This window comes from Haemorhous mexicanus, chromosome 15, assembly GCF_027477595.1.
Source record: "Haemorhous mexicanus isolate bHaeMex1 chromosome 15, bHaeMex1.pri, whole genome shotgun sequence".
In the NCBI taxonomy this organism is placed as follows: domain Eukaryota; kingdom Metazoa; phylum Chordata; class Aves; order Passeriformes; family Fringillidae; genus Haemorhous; species Haemorhous mexicanus.
In genome coordinates this window covers 16,222,249-16,239,768 of record NC_082355.1, presented here as the reverse complement: position 1 = coordinate 16,239,768, position 17,520 = coordinate 16,222,249, and the positions used below count along the sequence as shown (strand labels likewise).

The 17,520-nt window shown below is 55.7% G+C and overlaps 1 protein-coding gene across 1 annotated transcript in view; it reads right to left on the bottom strand.

Annotated features, from left to right (window-relative positions):
* Positions 1–17,448, bottom strand: part of LOC132334464 (protocadherin gamma-A5-like) — a 78,220-nt gene extending 60,772 nt beyond the window's left edge. Inside the window, exons 1-3 of the mRNA XM_059860537.1 lie at positions 14,851–17,448; positions 12,956–13,139; positions 10,366–12,872 (exon numbers count right to left, since the gene is read on the bottom strand). Coding sequence (XP_059716520.1) covers positions 10,366–12,872; positions 12,956–13,139; positions 14,851–17,328 — 5,169 coding nt within the window. The 5' untranslated portion in view covers positions 17,329–17,448. The remainder of the gene's footprint in view (positions 1–10,365; positions 12,873–12,955; positions 13,140–14,850) is intronic.
* Positions 17,449–17,520: the final 72 nt, after the last annotated feature.

The following is a 17,520-nucleotide window of genomic DNA, read 5'->3' as shown; positions in this document are numbered from 1 at the left end:
GCTGCCCGGCGCTGCCCGCCCTGCCTTGCTCCATAAAGGGCACAGTCGCTACGGAGACGTCACTTTTCGTCCAGCGCCGATCTCCTGCCTCCGCATTTCTCCAGTCCATCTCTGCCTTCATCCTCCAGGGAATCACCATCGGGAGGAAGGCACAGGCATTCCGTGGGCGGGGTTCTTTTACCGCACGAGAAAATCAGCACTTACTAATGTAAATTAAAACACAGTTTTCGTATTTCGCTCTGTAGCTCATTCTTAAGATTATTCTTTTTGTTCAAAATCATCTTCAACAACAGGCCCTCAGAGAGAAAACGGGAAGATATCATATCCCGAAGTAACAGAGCTATCAAGTTCATTAACAAATGTGGGACGAGAACAATTGCATACTTATTGAAGTCAGGGAGCTAATTGTTTGCAAGGGGGTTAAAATAAAGATGCAGCTAAAACTTTAGGAAAAAAGTTTCAAGACTTCAAATATTTGAAAATCTTTCCTAAGATACACCTAGAATTTCCTTAGTTTAAACAGACGTACATTTAATCATAATTTTCTAGGCTTCCTTTTATTTTTTCCTAAAATCAATGTGTAAATGACCGTAGTTGGTTAGTAAAATACTCATCTAAGTATTTCCTAATGACGTTGATGCGATATGTGTTCAAGAAAACAATCATGAAACCGTAGAACAAAAGTACAACACTTGAAACTGTGTTGACCACTAATCAATGTGCAAATGGGCTTGATTCAAGTGCCTAAACTCTCCTCGGGCCAGTCTCCCTAATATGGGATCCCTTCCTATCTCAGATGTTTATCCTAGTAAACAGAATTGCAAACATTTGCTCTTCTAAGTATATGCGAGTTCTACTAAAACCTCCAACATTATTGGGAAAAGAGGATAGAAAAATAAAAATCTCCGAAACAGAAATCTTTCAACACTCTCACCAGTGTACGAAATAAACATCATGAAGAGCAAAACAGAGCCAGCCAGGACGCATAAACGAAGCCATCTATTTCCACTACTGCATCATCCCCCGCTCCAAAACGGGCGATACCCTTTTTTCAGTCAGGATGGCGAATGGAACATTGCACTTTCGTTTCCTTTTTAAATCGAAGAGGGACAAAAGAAAGTTTTACGATCGGGTTAGGGTAAAGATATAAACGAGTTCCAAGCACGCCCTTTCTGAACAAATCAATCGGGAAGGATAAATGTCCAACACCAGATGTAGGTGCTTTCATTTTTTTTCCCTTGACTCCATCATTCAGAACCAGCCATTCTCCTTCTACAGAACACGAATCTGCTTTCAATATTTCTAACACATTCGAATTTAAAGAGCTCGAGTGTTGAAGACAAAACCTCGTGCCTGAAGCTGAACCTGTAAACAAGGACGAGCCAAGTGCTTACTGCTCTCCATAAACAGGGGGATAGCCCGTTCCTTAATTCAGTCTGTCACAGAGAAAGGACTGTGCAACTCATATAAACTCGACTCAGGGAAACATGGAGAAACATCAAGAAAGGCTACAACGAGCCGAAAGGAGAGCTAAAGTCAAAGCCTGTCACCTGAAGCTATTACCGAGGAAAAAAAACCACTTCCTCCTGTACGTGGGGATACAGCTGACGAGTACCAACTGACACCATGCACAGAATACAAGGGGAAAAAAGATGACGTTTCAGGAACTTCCAAAAACAGAAGAAACTCAGGGTTTACAGACCTGCGGTGCGTCGGGATTGGCGGGCGGCTCTCCCGCGATTAGGTCACCGCTCGGGCTCGGTTTGTCACAGGAATCATCCCCGCCCAGAAGCTCCTCCGCCGACAGGATGGGCACCGGCGGCGGCGGCGGCGGCCAAGCGGCCTCGGGCACGGCGCGGGCCGGCGCCGCCACGCACAGGTTGTAGGAGTAGGGCAAGGTGCCCTCGCAGAAGTCGGCCGGGAAGGCGGCGCCGGCCAGCGAGAAGCGCTGCGCGCCCAGGCAGCGCAGCACGGCGGGCGGCCCGGCCCGGCGCAGCCGCGCCAGCACGGCCAGCGCCACGCTCAGTACCAAGAGCGCCGAGAGCAGCGCCAGCGCCAGCACCAGGTAGAACTGCAGCTCGGCCGCCGCCTCGGCCGCCTCGGCGCCCGCCGGCCGCTCGCTCAGCTCCGGCAGCGCCTCCTGCAAGCTCTCGGCCAGCACCACGTGCAGCGTGGCCGTGGCCGACAGCGCCGGCTGCCCGTGGTCCTTCACCAGGGCCACCACACGCTGCTTGGCCGCGTCCCGCTCGCCCACGGCGCGCGCCGTGCGCACCTCGCCGCTGTGCAGCCCCACGCGGAACAGCGCCGGCTCCGACGCCTGCACCAGCTCGTACGACAGCCACGCGTTGCGCCCCGCGTCCGCGTCCACCGCCACCACCTTGGCCACCAGGTAGCCGGCCTCGGCCGAGCGCGGAACCACCTCGAAAGGCGTCGCCGCCGCCCCTGCCGGAGCCTCTCCCGCCGCCGCCGCCGCGGGCCAGAGCACCCTGGGCGCGTTGTCGTTGCGGTCCAGCACGAAGACGCGCACCGTGGCCGTGGAGCTGCGCGCCGGCGAGCCGCCGTCCTGCGCCCGCACGGCCACCGTGAACTCGCGGCACTGCTCGTAGTCCAAGGAGCGCTGCGCGTACAGCGCGCCGCTCCGCGCCTCCACCGACACCAGCGGCGCCGCGCCCGCCGCGCCCGCGCTGCCGCCCGCCAGCCAGTAGCTCACGCGCCCGTTGGCGCCCGCGTCCGCGTCCCGCGCCTGCACGCGCAGCACCAGCGCGCCCGCCGCGTTGTTCTCCGCCACGTACGCGCTGTACGCCGCCTCCTCGAACTCCGGCGCGTTGTCGTTCACGTCTGACACCTCCAGTACCAGCTCCGTGCTGCTCCACAGCGACGGCCTGCCCCGGTCCCGGGCCACCACCGTCACGCGATGCTCCGACGCCTGCTCGCGGTCCAGCGCGCTCGCCGTCACCACTTTGTACGAGCCGCCCGAGGACGCCACGATCGACAGCGGCGCCTCTCCAGACAGCTCGCACGACACCTGACCGTTCTCGCCGGAGTCTCTGTCCCGCACGTTTAGGAGAGCCACCACGGTGCCCGCCAACGAATCCTCGGGCACTGGGTTCGATAACGACAGCAGCGTGATCTCAGGTGGGTTGTCGTTCACGTCCAGCACCTCTACCTCCACCTTGCAGTGGGACACCAGACCGCCTCCGTCCCTTGCCTCCACCAACAACGTGTAACCTCGCGTCTCCTCGAAATCCAGTGTCTCTTTCAGTGTGACCGCCCCAGTCTCGGCTTCTATAAAGAATTTCTGAAGTACCTTGGCCGGCGTTTCCCCGAATCCGTAAGTGATACGGGCGTTGGTGCCGGCATCGGCATCAGAGGCAGAGACGTTCAACACAATCATTCCTGGAGGCGCATCTTCGCGCAGGCTGACGCGGTACCTGTCCTGAGCGAACACGGGTGGGTTGTCATTGGCGTCGGTGACGTTGATCCACAGCTGGGCGGTGCCAGTCCGGGGCGGATCTGCCCCATCCAGAGCCGTCAGCACCAGTTGGAGGCTCGGCTCATTCTCTCGGTCCAGCGGGTGGCGCAGCACCAGCTCTGCGAACTTGGTGCCATCCTGGCTATCTTTCACCTCCACCTCAAAATACTTGTTGGCTTCCAGCTGATAGCCCTGCAGCGAGTTACTGCCCACGTCCGCGTCGTCAGCCATGCCCACGGCAAAACGGGCACCGGGAGAAGTAAACTCGTTGATCTCCAGCTGAAATTTGTCTCGCCGAAAACGCGGCGCATTGTCATTCACGTCCTGAATGTTCACCTGGACGTGGAAAATGTTCAGCGGGTTGTGCACCAGCGCCTCGAAGCTGACGGAGCAGGTCGCCGACTCGCCGCACATCTCCTCCCGGTCCAGCCTCTCGTTCACGTACAGGTTCCCGTTCTCCTCATTCACCGTGAAGTATTGCTTCTCCTCGCTCAACCGCAGCTTGCGCGCCGGCAGCTCGTCCGCGCTGAGCCCCAGGTCCCGCGCCAGCGGCCCCACGAGCGAGCCTCTGCCCAGCTCCTCGGGGATGGCGTAGCGGACCCGCTCGGCCGCCGCCCGGCCCCACACGCCCAGCAGCAGCAGCAGCAGCAGCGCGGCCAGCAGCGCTCGCCCGCCGCCCGGCCCGCGCCTCTGCCGCCGCCTCACCGCCATTCTCTGCCGACTGCGCTCCCCGCGCTCCTGCCTCCTGCCGCTGCCCTGCCTCCCTTCCAGCCGCTCTCGCCGGCCACAACAGACACCGCTGAAAGGCAGCCAGACCGCTCGGGCCGCCTCTCGCCGCCGCTGCTCCTGCTGCTGCTGGCGGGGCCGCTGCCGCTGTGGCCGGCGCCGGGCGAGCGAGCAGCCTGCGGGGGCAGGACGCTGCGGCGGCGGCGGCGGCGGCTCCAGCGGCGCTCGGCGGCGGCCAACAGCGACACCCGGAGGCGCCGCCGCGCCACTGCAGCCGCCGGATGGCCGCGCTCCAGGGGGCCCGGCTTTGGGCAGGGTCAGGCCCTAAACGCGATTTTAAATACGTTTAAAATTTAGGTCCGCTGCTAAATACTTTTATGTATTCTTTTTCAGTCGCAATATATATACAGAAACAAATGTTGATGGTAAAGCTATAAATAAAGGAACCAAATTTGTCTTAATAATATCAAGGCACAGCTAAGGAAATAGGAAACTGTATATATGTCTATAGCCAGGGAAATTTATAAGTACTCTATCATGTATCTTCCATTTTGCTTTCCTGTCTTTGGTCGAATTAAGTTGCGGGGTAGTTTAGTCTAAAGCAATGCTTCTATCTTTATGCTAAGCATAGCATTTGTTTCTGGTTTCTGATTCCGAATAGTTGCTTCTTTTCCATCTACCTTTTTGAGGAAGTAATGACCAAAATGCAAAGCCACCATCAGTCTTTTATAAACTTAAAGAATTCTCTATGTTGAATGGATCCTTTAAAATAATTTAATCTACTCATCAGTCATGGGCAGGGGCATCCATCACTACACCAGGTTACTGAAAAGCCCATCCAACCTGTCCTTGAAGCCTTGCAATGGTGCCACATCCATGATATTTCTCGGCAACTCATTCCAGAGCCTCACCATCCTCATCATAAAACATTTTGTCTAATCTACACCTAAAAAATATCTTTCAAACTTTCTTCTAAATATTCTTTATAAATTGAAGAGACACAATAAATTCTACACAAAGATTTATTTTCTCAGGCTTTAGGACCTGAGTTTTGCCACATATTCTTCATGGCAGAGATGTTGCATTTCTTTGACAATCCATGAAGTCATGAAGAGGGAGATGACCTCCTTCCTCTTCTTTCTGGTCATCCTACTAGTTACGCAACCCTAGATGCAAGCTGGGCAGCAAGTGGACATCACCAGCTCATGACCCATTCAGCATCCAGCAGTGACCCAAAGCATTTCTCTGCAAGGCTGCTCTTAATCCCCTACTCTCCGTTTAAACTGGGAATTGCCCTGACCGACCTGCAGGACCTTGCACTTGACCTTCTTGAACTTCATAAAGTTTGCACAGGTCTGCTCCTCCAGCTTATCCCTAAACATCACCCTTGACCTGTCACTAATGAACTCAGCTCGGTGTCAGCTGTGAATTCACTGAGGGTGTGCCTGATCCCATTGTCTGTGAAGGTACTGAACAGCTTTGATCCCAGTAGAGACAGCACACAGCTCGGATTTCCACCTGGACATGGAGCCACTGTCTATAACTCTTTGGAGGTGACTCTCCAGCCTGTTCCTCAGCCATTTGACAGCCCCCAGGTGTGTGCCCAGCATGTTCCTCTGGCTTATTGGGGTGGGAGGCACTCTGTCCCCATTCTCCCACTGGTTCCTGATCTGTGCGTGGGAATCTTGGCTGGGCTGGGTGGTCACTCTGCCCTTTGACAGCTGCAGCAGAGATGATCCTGCATTATTACCATACAGACAAAATGTTCCTGGGTGAGCCCACCAGGAGTTCTTATGAAACCCTTCCTCTGTACAGCTGTAAACATCCCAGGTGTGTGTGGGAACTGCACCTGCACTTGGGCAGCTGGGACAGAGGAGACCTTCCACATGAGCTCAGGCACCCTGAGGCTGAGCTCATGACAACAATGCAAGAGTCAGAAACACATGGAAATGGACAGATGCAATAACATTTGGTAGGTCTGCCTTGCTCTACAGAAGCAACTCAAATCACCCTGGACTCCAGCAGGCACAGCCTGGTCTTATCTGTGACATGTGACAAGCAGGGCAATGACAGAGTTCTTCGCTAGCCTCACACTCAGAGCTCCCCTCTCTGCTTTTTCTTCCACGCCAGGCCACTGAGAGGTTTTGGATGTGGCTATCTCCTCACTGCTCAAATCTACCATCAGATGACAATGCACTGCAGCCACACCCAGAAGGGAGGTACAATTGTCTGCTCACCACCATTAGGATAAGGAACTGAAGGATTCCAGAGCACAGAAATGATAAACAATCATGCTAAAAGATCAGCAGTCATCCAACTGAGAATGCCTCATCAAACCATTGGCTTAGGGGGAATCTTCTCCCTGTCCTTATCACATGCTCTGTTCCACAGAGAGGCAAAGTCTACTAAAGTCATATTTAGATCTATTTCTCCCAACAGGAACAGAACACAAAGTCACTCTCCTATCTCTTGATTTCCACTCCCAGTGCAACAAGAGTAGGGGACATTACACACCACACATTGCTCTAAAAGGATGGATTGTTGATAATTGTCAGTATACCCACACACTGAGTAAATAAAGAGAAAACCAAACAAAGCAAAAAACCCACAGAAAACCCTATAACATGAATCAGATAAGGAAAGGAAACATTAGAAGGAAACAACGAGACAGAGATGCTCACTGTGAAGTCTTCAAGGCCTTTATTGCAGACCTTAAAATTCATACCTGAGAGCATGGAGAAGTCACTGAGAAGTTGCAATTATGTAGTCCTGAGGACTAACATCGAAAAATAGCAGAGCGGGATCATTTGAAGAATTACTCCTCTCCTCAGCAATTTTTTCTAATGCATAACTTGCTCACCTTGCACAGTTATAAAAACATCATTTCAAACAGCTTCTCCTCGGCCTCTTTCTCCAGGTAAATCTTCTGATAAATTACAACAGATTCCTTTATTGCTTCTGCTACCTACTCATCCTGTCCCCTCCACACACAATTTTCTCCTAGATGACTGAAGTAAGGATTGGCTGAAAACAACAGTCACTGTTTCATATTTCAAAGTACTGACCAGAATTGTGAAAATGAGTTGCAACATGCCTGGAAACAAAGCCCTAAATGAAAGTGTAATTATGGATAATGCATGTTGCACACAGGATTATCTGGCAGTTTTAGCCAAGAATTAATGTTCTACATGAACAATTGCTGTGAAAAGTGTTATTGTTGGAGGACTGTCGTTGTCTTTCATGACAGAGACACCAGGAGCAGAACAGCAATGGCACTGCCTTTGGCACCAAGCATGAAATCAAACCATTTCTCTGCCAAACCCACACTCAGTCCCCCATTTCCCTGGCACACAACTGAGCTCTCACCCTCCTCACTCTGCATTCACAGCCTTTACTTTCACCATCAACACCAACCACAATTTTGGTTCCACGTTGGCCACACAAAAAACCAACACCTTGGAGAAACATCCATTCATGAAGTTGTACTTCTAGAATGAAATATCCAAGGTCAGGCTGGCTGGAGCTCTGAGCCACCTGCTCTGCTGGAAGATGTCCCTGCCCAAGGCAGAGCAGCCGGAACAAGAGGATCTTTAAGGTCCTTTGCAACAAAACCATTCTCTGATTCTGTGTTTCTAGGATTCTATGATTGCATGTACAGCTTCCAGGGATGGATGAGAGATACTCTCCCAACTGGGTAATTATATGTTTTGGAGTTTGCAGGATTGCCAGGCACAATGAGGATCAACTTTACTCTTTGACAAAAAAACAAACAGACCAACAAACAACCCAAACCAAACTAAAAAAATTATCAAAAAACACCCTGAAATCAACCAGCCAAGAATGGTAAAACCTCAGAAGAGTATCAATCATGGCCTCACATTTCAAATTGGGTCACATACAGTACATACACAACCCAAGAAAATGGACATTCATTCATTTTGAACTGTATCACAGTGAACTCCAGCACCAGCCCTGTCCTGCATACACAGACTTCTTCTCTCTGACCAAACACAGCATTAAAGCAAATTTTGCAAACAGACTTCATTAGAAGAAAACTCATGCCCACAGCTTCTCAGAGCCCAAGCATCACAACTAACATTATTTTGCTCCTCCCAGTTGTATGAAAAAGTGTGAAATGTTACAGAGGCCACAAATTATAACCAGCTCTGTCAAAGACCCTCACATCCAAGTACAACCTGAAAGGCAACATCTCCATTCCTCAGCACATGGACTCCTCAAAGCATGTGTGACTTCCCCTCTAGATGCAAAGGAATATGGAACCCAAACTAGGCCATTTCAGCCCAAACCACACAACTGAAAATCATAAGACTTCTCCTGACTCATTTTCAGAAGGCCAGCAATAGTCCTGGGGATCAACGAAACACATGTCATGTCTCCAGCAGGGCCTCCTCACACACCACACCCCCAACACTCCCTCCAAACCATTCACAGATCACTTGGTTAGCACAGGTCTTCAGAATTTTGAGCGACTCCACCACAAGGAAAGTTGCTCAGAAGCCTTACAATCAACCATGCTCAGTATCTCCTTCCTTTTGATAATATTTGACTTCTCAACCTAGCCATGAGACAAGAAACAGCATTGATTACAGAGACATTTTAAAGAAACTTGTCTTTGGAAGTCTTCCTCTTTGCACCTATAACCATGAAAGAACCATTTTCAGATCATCAGAAGAATCAGACAGAAACTTAACACAGAATTGCAGAATGAAGAGCTCACAACTCTTTTCTGTGTTATATAACTCAGAGTACATGATTGAAGACATTGTTTAAAGGCACTGAATACACAGCTTGCAATTCTCACATGCCATCTTGCATAAGTACAAAATTTAGCTTTGAAGTGACACCATTATGATGACATGAAAACACATACTAAGACTCTTCCAGAGTTCTCCATGCAGCTGGAATACAGATCTTCTAGACAATTACTTGGGGAAGAACACCACATTTCTTCATCCTAGACATAAGAAGTGGACAGGGAATGGAGGAAAACATTCCCTTGAGTCTTTCAGCAGACATTCACACACAGCTCACAGCACCCAGATTTGCAACCCTTCACACCATCCATGGTGTCCTTTCACCCATCTAGCATAAAAACGTGACAGTGGAGGCCCAGTTCCCCAGACCATTTCTCTTCCCAGCACCAATTTCACACAGCTCTCTGGACATTTCTGTGCTATGGAATGTATATTTGCTGCTCACAGAAGTTCTGTGGAGACACTTCAGAGGTCTCAAAGGAGAAGCCGAGCAGTCTTCCAAGAGACACTGACTCAGTGAACATCTGCTCACATGGAATTATGCCCACCTTCTATCTCCCACTGCACCTTGAATCTCTTCTTCCCATCCAGGAAATTCTCTTGCCACAATAAATACTTTCTAACCATGGCTCATCCAGCTCCATTTGACAAATCTCTACCTTAAAAAACAAGTACAAACCAAAGTAGTTCTGCCATTTCCTCCTGCATTTCCTCCTCCACATGGAGCCACCCACAGGCTTTTCAAAGAGACACAACTTTGGGAGGATCCTTCATAACAGACAGACAGACACCATCAAGGACCAATAGTTGCCTGGTCCAATCCTCTCTTGGCGACAAAGAACGAAGAATGGATGATGCAAACACTTTTTCTCCTGACCTCCACTATGTATCATGGAGAACGATAAAGGCCGAAAACAACCTGCAGTGGGGCTCCACACAAAGCCATCAACATTTTGTTCAAGACACATTCTACCTATTCAAGCACACGTGCTCTTGGGAAGACACATGACCCTGATAAAAAGTTGTATTTCTAAGTAATGGGATCCATCCCTTCAGGAGAGATAATGCTATCAGGAACATGGATTCTATACAGCAAAGACGATATAGGGGACCAATACCTGGAACATGATTAATATCCAAACCTCCGACCTAACCAACACCTGCCAGCAGCAGCCTTTTCCCTCATCCCTTCTTCACGAACTGGAAGGCTGAGGAGCCACCCCATGCTCACATAGTGATAGCAATGTGCTCCAGCCTTAGGATCTTCATCGAAGGAAACTTTACCATGTTGTTACACAAAGTCTCCGATGAAAGATAGAGAATACGGCAGGGAAAGCGCAGGGCAGCATTAGGAAAAAGAGTTTTTGAGAAAATCTGCGCAGAGGAACTCACCGAGGGAGGGGCGGGGTCCACGGGGAGGGCTCCGGCAGGGTCCTCGCCCCCGAGCAGCGGCGCGGGCTCGTCGGGCAGCGGCCGGGCCGGGAGGGTGTCGCAGGAGCTGGCGGCCGAGAAGCGCAGCTGGCTCTTGCGCGAGTCGGCCGTGAGCGACACGTCGTGCGAGTAGGACTGCAGGAAGGCGCGCACGCCGTCGATGCCCACGAAGTGCGAGACGGGCACGCCGCGCAGGGCGCCGCTGTCGGGCGGCAGCAGCTGCCGGCGGTGCCAGCGGCGCAGGCGCAGCGCCAGCAGCAGCAGCAGGAAGGCCACGAAGAGGCACGACACGGCGGCCACGGCCAGCACGAGCCAGCGCGTCAGGCCGGCGGCCGGCTCGGCCGGCGCCGCCGCCTCGTCGGCCGCGCTGCCCAGCTCGGCCAGCAGCTCGGCCACGCTCTCGGCCAGCACCACGCTCAGCGTGGCCGTGGCCGACAGCGCCGGCCGCCCGTGGTCCCGCACCAGCACCACCAGGCTGTGGCGCGCCGCGTCGCGGGCCAGCGGCGAGCGCGCCGTGCGCACCTCGCCGCTGTGCAGCCCCACGCGGAACAGCCCCGGCTCCGTGGCCTTGGCCAGCTCGTAGGACAGCCACGCGTTCTGCCCCGCGTCCGCGTCCACCGCCACCACCTTGGCCACCAGCGCGCCCGCCTCCGACCGCCGCGGCGCCAGCTCCACGCCCGACCACGCCGCCACCGAGCCCGAGCCCGAGCCCGCGGCCGCTGCGGCCGGCGGCGGGTACAGCACCTGCGGCGCGTTGTCGTTCTCGTCCACGATCTGCAGCCGCACCGACACGTTGCTGCTCAGCGCCGGCGCGCCGCCGTCCTCCGCCCGCACCCACAGCTGCAGCTCGCGCAGCTGCTCGTAGTCCAAGGAGCGCAGCGCGTACAGCGCGCCCGTCTCCGCCTGCACCGACACGTACGACGACAGCGGCGCGCCCCGCACCCGCCCCTCCGCCAGCCGGTAGCGCACGCGCGCGTTCTGCCCCCAGTCCGCGTCCGTGGCGCGCACCGTCAGCACCAGCGCGCCCGCCGCGTTGTTCTCCGCCAGACGCGCGCTGTAGCGCTCCTCCGCGAACACCGGCGCGTTGTCGTTCACGTCCAGCACCCGCAGCGCCAGCACCGCGCTGCTCTGCAGCGACGGCGACCCGCCGTCGGCCGCCCGCACCGTCACGTTGTACTCCGACACCTGCTCCCGGTCCAGCTCTCTCGCTGTCACCACACGGTAGTAGTCTCCAAAGGATTTCTCCAGCCGGAAAGGGACGCCCCCATCGAGCGAGCAGCGAACCTCGCCTTTCTCTCCGGAGTCCCTGTCCTGCACGTGGAGCAGGGCGACCACCGTCCCGGACGGGGCATCCTCAGAGATCTCACTAAGCGCAGACGACACTGTGAGTTCCGGGGCGTTGTCGTTCACATCTGTTACGGTAACTACAACTTTCGCCGTGTCGGAAAGACCTCCCCCGTCATGTGCCTGCACCTCCAGTTCGTAGGAATTGCCTTCTTCGAAATCCAGGCTCCGTAACAGGGTGATTGCTCCCGTGTCGCCGTCCAGTCGGAAAATCTGCGAGGCTTTCTCTTTGATTTTCTGAATCGAATATTTCATGAGTCCGTTCGGCCCCTCGTCGGCGTCACTGGCCGTGACATTGACGAGGACGGAGCCCACGGGCACGTCCTCGGGCACACGCACCGTGTACTCCGCCTGGCTGAACACGGGCGCGTTGTCGTTCGCGTCCACCACGGTCACGCGGATCCGAGCCGTGCCCGTCCGTGCCGGATCACCGCCGTCGCTCGCCCTCAGCACCAGCTCGTGAAACGCCGCCTCCTCCCGGTCCAGCGCCTTCGCCAGCACCAGCTCGGGACGCTGATCGCCGCCGGGGCCCGCCTGCACGGCCAGCGAGAAGTGCTCGTCACCGCTCAGCTCGTAGCTCTGCAGGGAATTCCTGCCCGAGTCAGGATCGTGAGCCTCGGCCAGGGGAAACCGCGATCCTGGAGCGGTCGTCTCGCTCATTCTCAGTTCTTTTTCAGCCTCTCGAAAGCTGGGAGGGTTGTCATTAATGTCCGTGATTTCCACTTCGATTCCGTAAACCTGCATTTCCCCCTCCGCTATCAGCTCACAGCGCAGCACGCATTGCTGCACACTCTCGCACAGCTGCTCTCTGTCGATCCTCTCTGCTGTCACTAAATGTCCCGTCTTCCCGTGCAGAGCGAAATATTGCGTCCTACCTTTTTCCAAGATATGAACGCCGCGATCTCGGATCTCCGGCAGCTGCAGCCCCAGGTCCTTGGCCACGTCGCCCACGAACGAGCCCTTGGGCATCTCCTCGGGCACTGAGTAGCGCAGCTGCCCCCACGCCGCCTCCCACGCCGCCAGCAGGACGGCCCAGAGCAGAACTCGCTGCCGCCGGCCCCAGCGCCTCCCCGCCGCGCACATCTCCACCGCAGAACCGCCGGCACCGCAGCACCGCCGATCCAATCACCCTGCCACTCAATGCACTCAGCTTCGGCACCGTGCACAGCTCTTGGTGCCTCCGCCTGGTTCCAGAATGGATCAGCACCGCGGGGACGATCGCTGGCCGCAGGTTCTGACAGGGAGCGAGCAACCGAGTGAGCCGATCCGCAGCGGGCGGGGCTGCCGGTGGCGCTCCGAGCTTCCTCTCGCTCCTCTCGGTCAACAGCGGCGCCCGCAGCCTCCTCCCGGCACTGCAGGCACCGAGCGCTGCCCAGCGCTGCCCGCCATGCCTTGCTCCATAAAGGGCACGGTCACCACGGGGATGTCGCTTTTCGTCCAGAGCCGATCTCCTGCCTCCGCATTTCTCCAGCCCATCTCTGCTTTCATCCTCCAGGCTATCGCCATCGGAAGGAAGGCACGGGCATTCCGTAGGGGGGGTTCTTTAACCGCACGGGAAACTCAGCACTTACTAATGTCATTAAGTGTAATTTAAAACACAGTTTTCGTATTTTACGCAGCAGCTTATTGGTCCTCTTATCCTTTTTGTTCAAAAGCTTCTTCAACAACAGGCTCTCAGATAGAAATCAGGAAGATACTGCACCCCGAAGAAAGAGAGGTATCAGGTTCATTACCACAAGAGGGACAAAAGCAATTGCATGCTCCTTGAAGTCAGCGAGCTAATTGTTACAGGATTCAATTATAGGTACAAATAAAGATGCAGTTGAAACTTTCAAAGTAAAGGTTCAGGACTATAAATGACATCCTTTCCTAAGATATGCCTACTGTTTCCTTAGTTTATGCAGATTTAGATTTAACCAAGTCAATCTAGATTTCCTTTTTTTCTGAAATGAATGTTTAAAGCACCATAGTTCGTTAGTAAACTAATCTCCTAAGTATTTCTTAATCACGTTGGTTGGATATGTATTCAAGAAAGGAATGATAGAACCGTAGAACAAAAATACAACTCTTGAAAATGAGCTGACCACTAGTCAATGTGCAAATGGGCTTGATTCAAGTGCCTAAACCTACCTCTGGCCAATCTCTCTGATATGACACCCCTTCATATCTCAGATGTTTATCCCAGTAAAGAGAATTGCAAAAATGTGCTGTTCTCAATATACCAGAATTCTACTAAAACCCCTAACATCTTGGCCCAAAGACGATAGAAAAATAAAAATCTGTGAAAAAGAAATCTTTTGGCACTCTCACCAGTGTACGAAAAAGAGACCATGAAGAGTACAACAGAGTGAACTGCAAGCCAGGGCGAATAAACGAAGCCATCTAGTCCCACTACTGAAATCCCCCCCACCCCCGAAACGCCCGACAATCTCTTATTTCACTCAGAAAAAAGACTGAAAGGAACTTCCTACATTCGTTTCCTTCCTAAACTTACAAGGACAAAATAAAATTAAAAAAAAAAAACCTAAAGAACGGGCCTTGGTAAAGCTATATACGAGTTCCAAGTACACCCTTACTGAACAAATCAGGAAGGAAATAGCTCCAACACCAGATGTCAGCGCTTCCTTGGTTGGCTTTTTCTCCCCTCGACTCCATAATGCAGAATCAGCCATTCTTCTTCCACAGAATAGGGAACTGCTTTCAATGTTGCTAACACATTCAAATTTATAGAGCTCGAGTGCTGAAGACAAAACCTCGCGCCTGAAGCTGAACCAGTGACCAAGGAAGAAACAAGAGCTTCCTGTGCTACAGGAACAGGGGACGGCCCATTCCTTCATTCAGTCCGTCGCGGAGACAGGACTGTGCAACTCACATAAACACGACTCCAGGTAACAAGGAGAAACGCTTCTACTACTAGCTGAAAGAAGAGCTAAAGTCAGAGCCCGTCATGTGAAGCTGTTACCGAGGAAAAATGAAAAACTTCCGCCGCTAAGGGGGAATACAGATGAGAAATCCCCACTGACACCACGCAGAGAACACGCGAGAAACAAAGGTGACGTTTCGGCAACATTTAAAAAAGGAGGAAACTCAGGCTTTACAGACCTGCGGTGCGTCGGGATTGGCGGGCGCCTCTCCCACGACGAGGTCGTTGTTCGGGCTCGGCTTCCCGCAGGAATCCCCGCCCAGAAGCTCCTCCGCCGACAGGATGGGCACCGGCGGCGGCGGCGGCCACGCGGCCTCGGGCACGGCGCGGGCCGGCGCCGCCACGCACAGGTTGTAGGAGTAGGGCAAGGTGCCCTCGCAGAAGTCGGCCGGGAAGGCGGCGCCGGCCAGCGAGAAGCGCTGCGCGCCCAGGCAGCGCAGCACGGCGGGCGGCCCGGCCCGGCGCAGCCGCGCCAGCACGGCCAGCGCCACGCTCAGCACCAAGAGCGCCGAGAGCAGCGCCAGCGCCAGCACCAGGTAGAACTGCAGCTCGGCCGCCGCCTCGGCCGCCTCAGCGCCCGCCGGCCGCTCGCTCAGCTCCGGCAGCGCCTCCTGCAAGCTCTCGGCCAGCACCACGTGCAGCGTGGCCGTGGCCGACAGCGCCGGCTGCCCGTGGTCCTTCACCACGGCCACCACACGCTGCTTGGCCGCGTCCCGCTCGCCCACGGCGCGCGCCGTGCGCACCTCGCCGCTGTGCAGCCCCACGCGGAACAGCGCCGGCTCCGACGCCTGCACCAGCTCGTACGACAGCCACGCGTTGCGCCCCGCGTCCGCGTCCACCGCCACCACCTTGGCCACCAGGTAGCCGGCCTCGGCCGAGCGCGGAACCACCTCGAAAGGCGTCGCCGCCGCCCCTCCCGGAGCCTCTCCCGCCGCCGCCGCCGCCGCCGCCGCGGGCCAGAGCACCCTGGGCGCGTTGTCGTTGCGGTCCAGCACGAAGACGCGCACCGTGGCCGTGGAGCTGCGCGCCGGCGAGCCGCCGTCCTGCGCCCGCACGGCCACCGTGAACTCGCGGCACTGCTCGTAGTCCAAGGAGCGCTGCGCGTACAGCGCGCCGCTCCGCGCCTCCACCGACACCAGCGGCGCCGCGCCCGCCGCGCCCGCGCTGCCGCCCGCCAGCCAGTAGCTCACGCGCCCGTTGGCGCCCGCGTCCGCGTCCCGCGCCTGCACGCGCAGCACCAGCGCGCCCGCCGCGTTGTTCTCCGCCACGTACGCGCTGTACGCCGCCTCCTCGAACTCCGGCGCGTTGTCGTTCACGTCCGACACCTCCAGCACCAGCTCCGTGCTGCTCCACAGCGACGGCCTGCCCCGGTCCCGGGCCACCACCGTCACGCGGTGCTCCGACGCCTGCTCGCGGTCCAGCGCGCTCGCCGTCACCACCTTGTACGAGCCGCCCGAGGACGCCACAATCGACAGCGGCGCCTCTCCCGACAGTTCGCACGACACCTTACCGTTCTCGCCTGAGTCTCTGTCTCGCACTTTCAGCAGGGCCACCACGGTGCCGACCGGCGCGTCTTCAGGCACCGGGCTCGACAGCGACAGAATGGTGATCTCAGGTGGGTTGTCGTTCACGTCCAGCACTTCTACCTCCACCTTGGAGTGTGCCACCAAACCACCGCCATCCTTCGCCTCTACAGCCAAGCTATATGTGCTCGTCTCCTCAAAGTCCAGTGCTTCCTGCAGCGTGACTGACCCACTCTCTGGATGGAGCACGAACTTCTGAAGTGCCTTGTGCGGCATTTCGCCGAAGCTGTAGGTGATGCGGGCGTTGGTGCCAGCGTCGGCGTCCGAGGCTGACAGGTTCAGTACGGCTGAACCTGGTGGCAAGTCCTCTCGCAGGCTCACGCGGTACCGGTCCTGTGAGAATACGGGTCTGTTGTCATTGGCGTCTGTCACGTTGATCCGAATCTGGACAGTCCCGGACCTCACGGGATCCCCAGCATCAACCGCCGTCAACACCAGCTCAAAAGAGCTCTGCTTCTCTCGGTCCAACGCTCTCTCCAGAATTATTTCCGGCTTGCTTCCGTCCGAGCTCTCCTTCATGGCGAGAGAGAAGGATGGGTTGCTGGTTAATTGGTAAGTCAGCAAGGAGTTGCTGCCCACGTCTGCATCATGAGCCACCTCCAGTGGAAAACCAGTCCCGGGAGGAATCCATTCACCGATCTCGAGGTCAAGAGCAGCCTTCCTGAAAACCGGAGAATTGTCATTCACGTCCTCGATCGCCACTTCGACGTGGAAAATGTTCAGCGGGTTGTGCACCAGCGCCTCGAAGCTGATGGAGCAGGTCGCCGACTGGCCGCACATCTCCTCCCGGTCCAGCCTTTCGTTCACGTACAGGTTCCCGTTCTCCTCATTCACCGTGAAGTATTGCTTCTCCTCGCTCAGCCGCAGCTTGCGCGCCGGCAGCTCGTCCGCGCTGAGCCCCAGGTCCCGCGCCAGCGGCCCCACCAGCGAGCCTCTGCCCAGCTCCTCGGGGATGGCGTAGCGGACTCGCTCGGCCGCCGCCCGGCCCCACACGCCCAGCAGCAGCAGCAGCAGCGCGGCCAGCAGCGCTCGCCCGCCGCCCGGCCCGCGCCTCTGCCGCCGCCTCACCGCCATTCTCTGCCGGCTGCGCTCGCCGCGCTCCTGCCTCCTGCCGCTGCCCTGCCTCCCTTCCAGCCGCTCACGGCACAAAGCGCAGGGGCCGCCGCAGCGCTGCCAGACCGCTCGGGCCGTCTCTCGCCGCCTCTTGCAGCTGCTGCTGTTGGCGGTGCCGCTGCCGCTGTGGCCGGCGCCGGGCGAGCGAGCAGC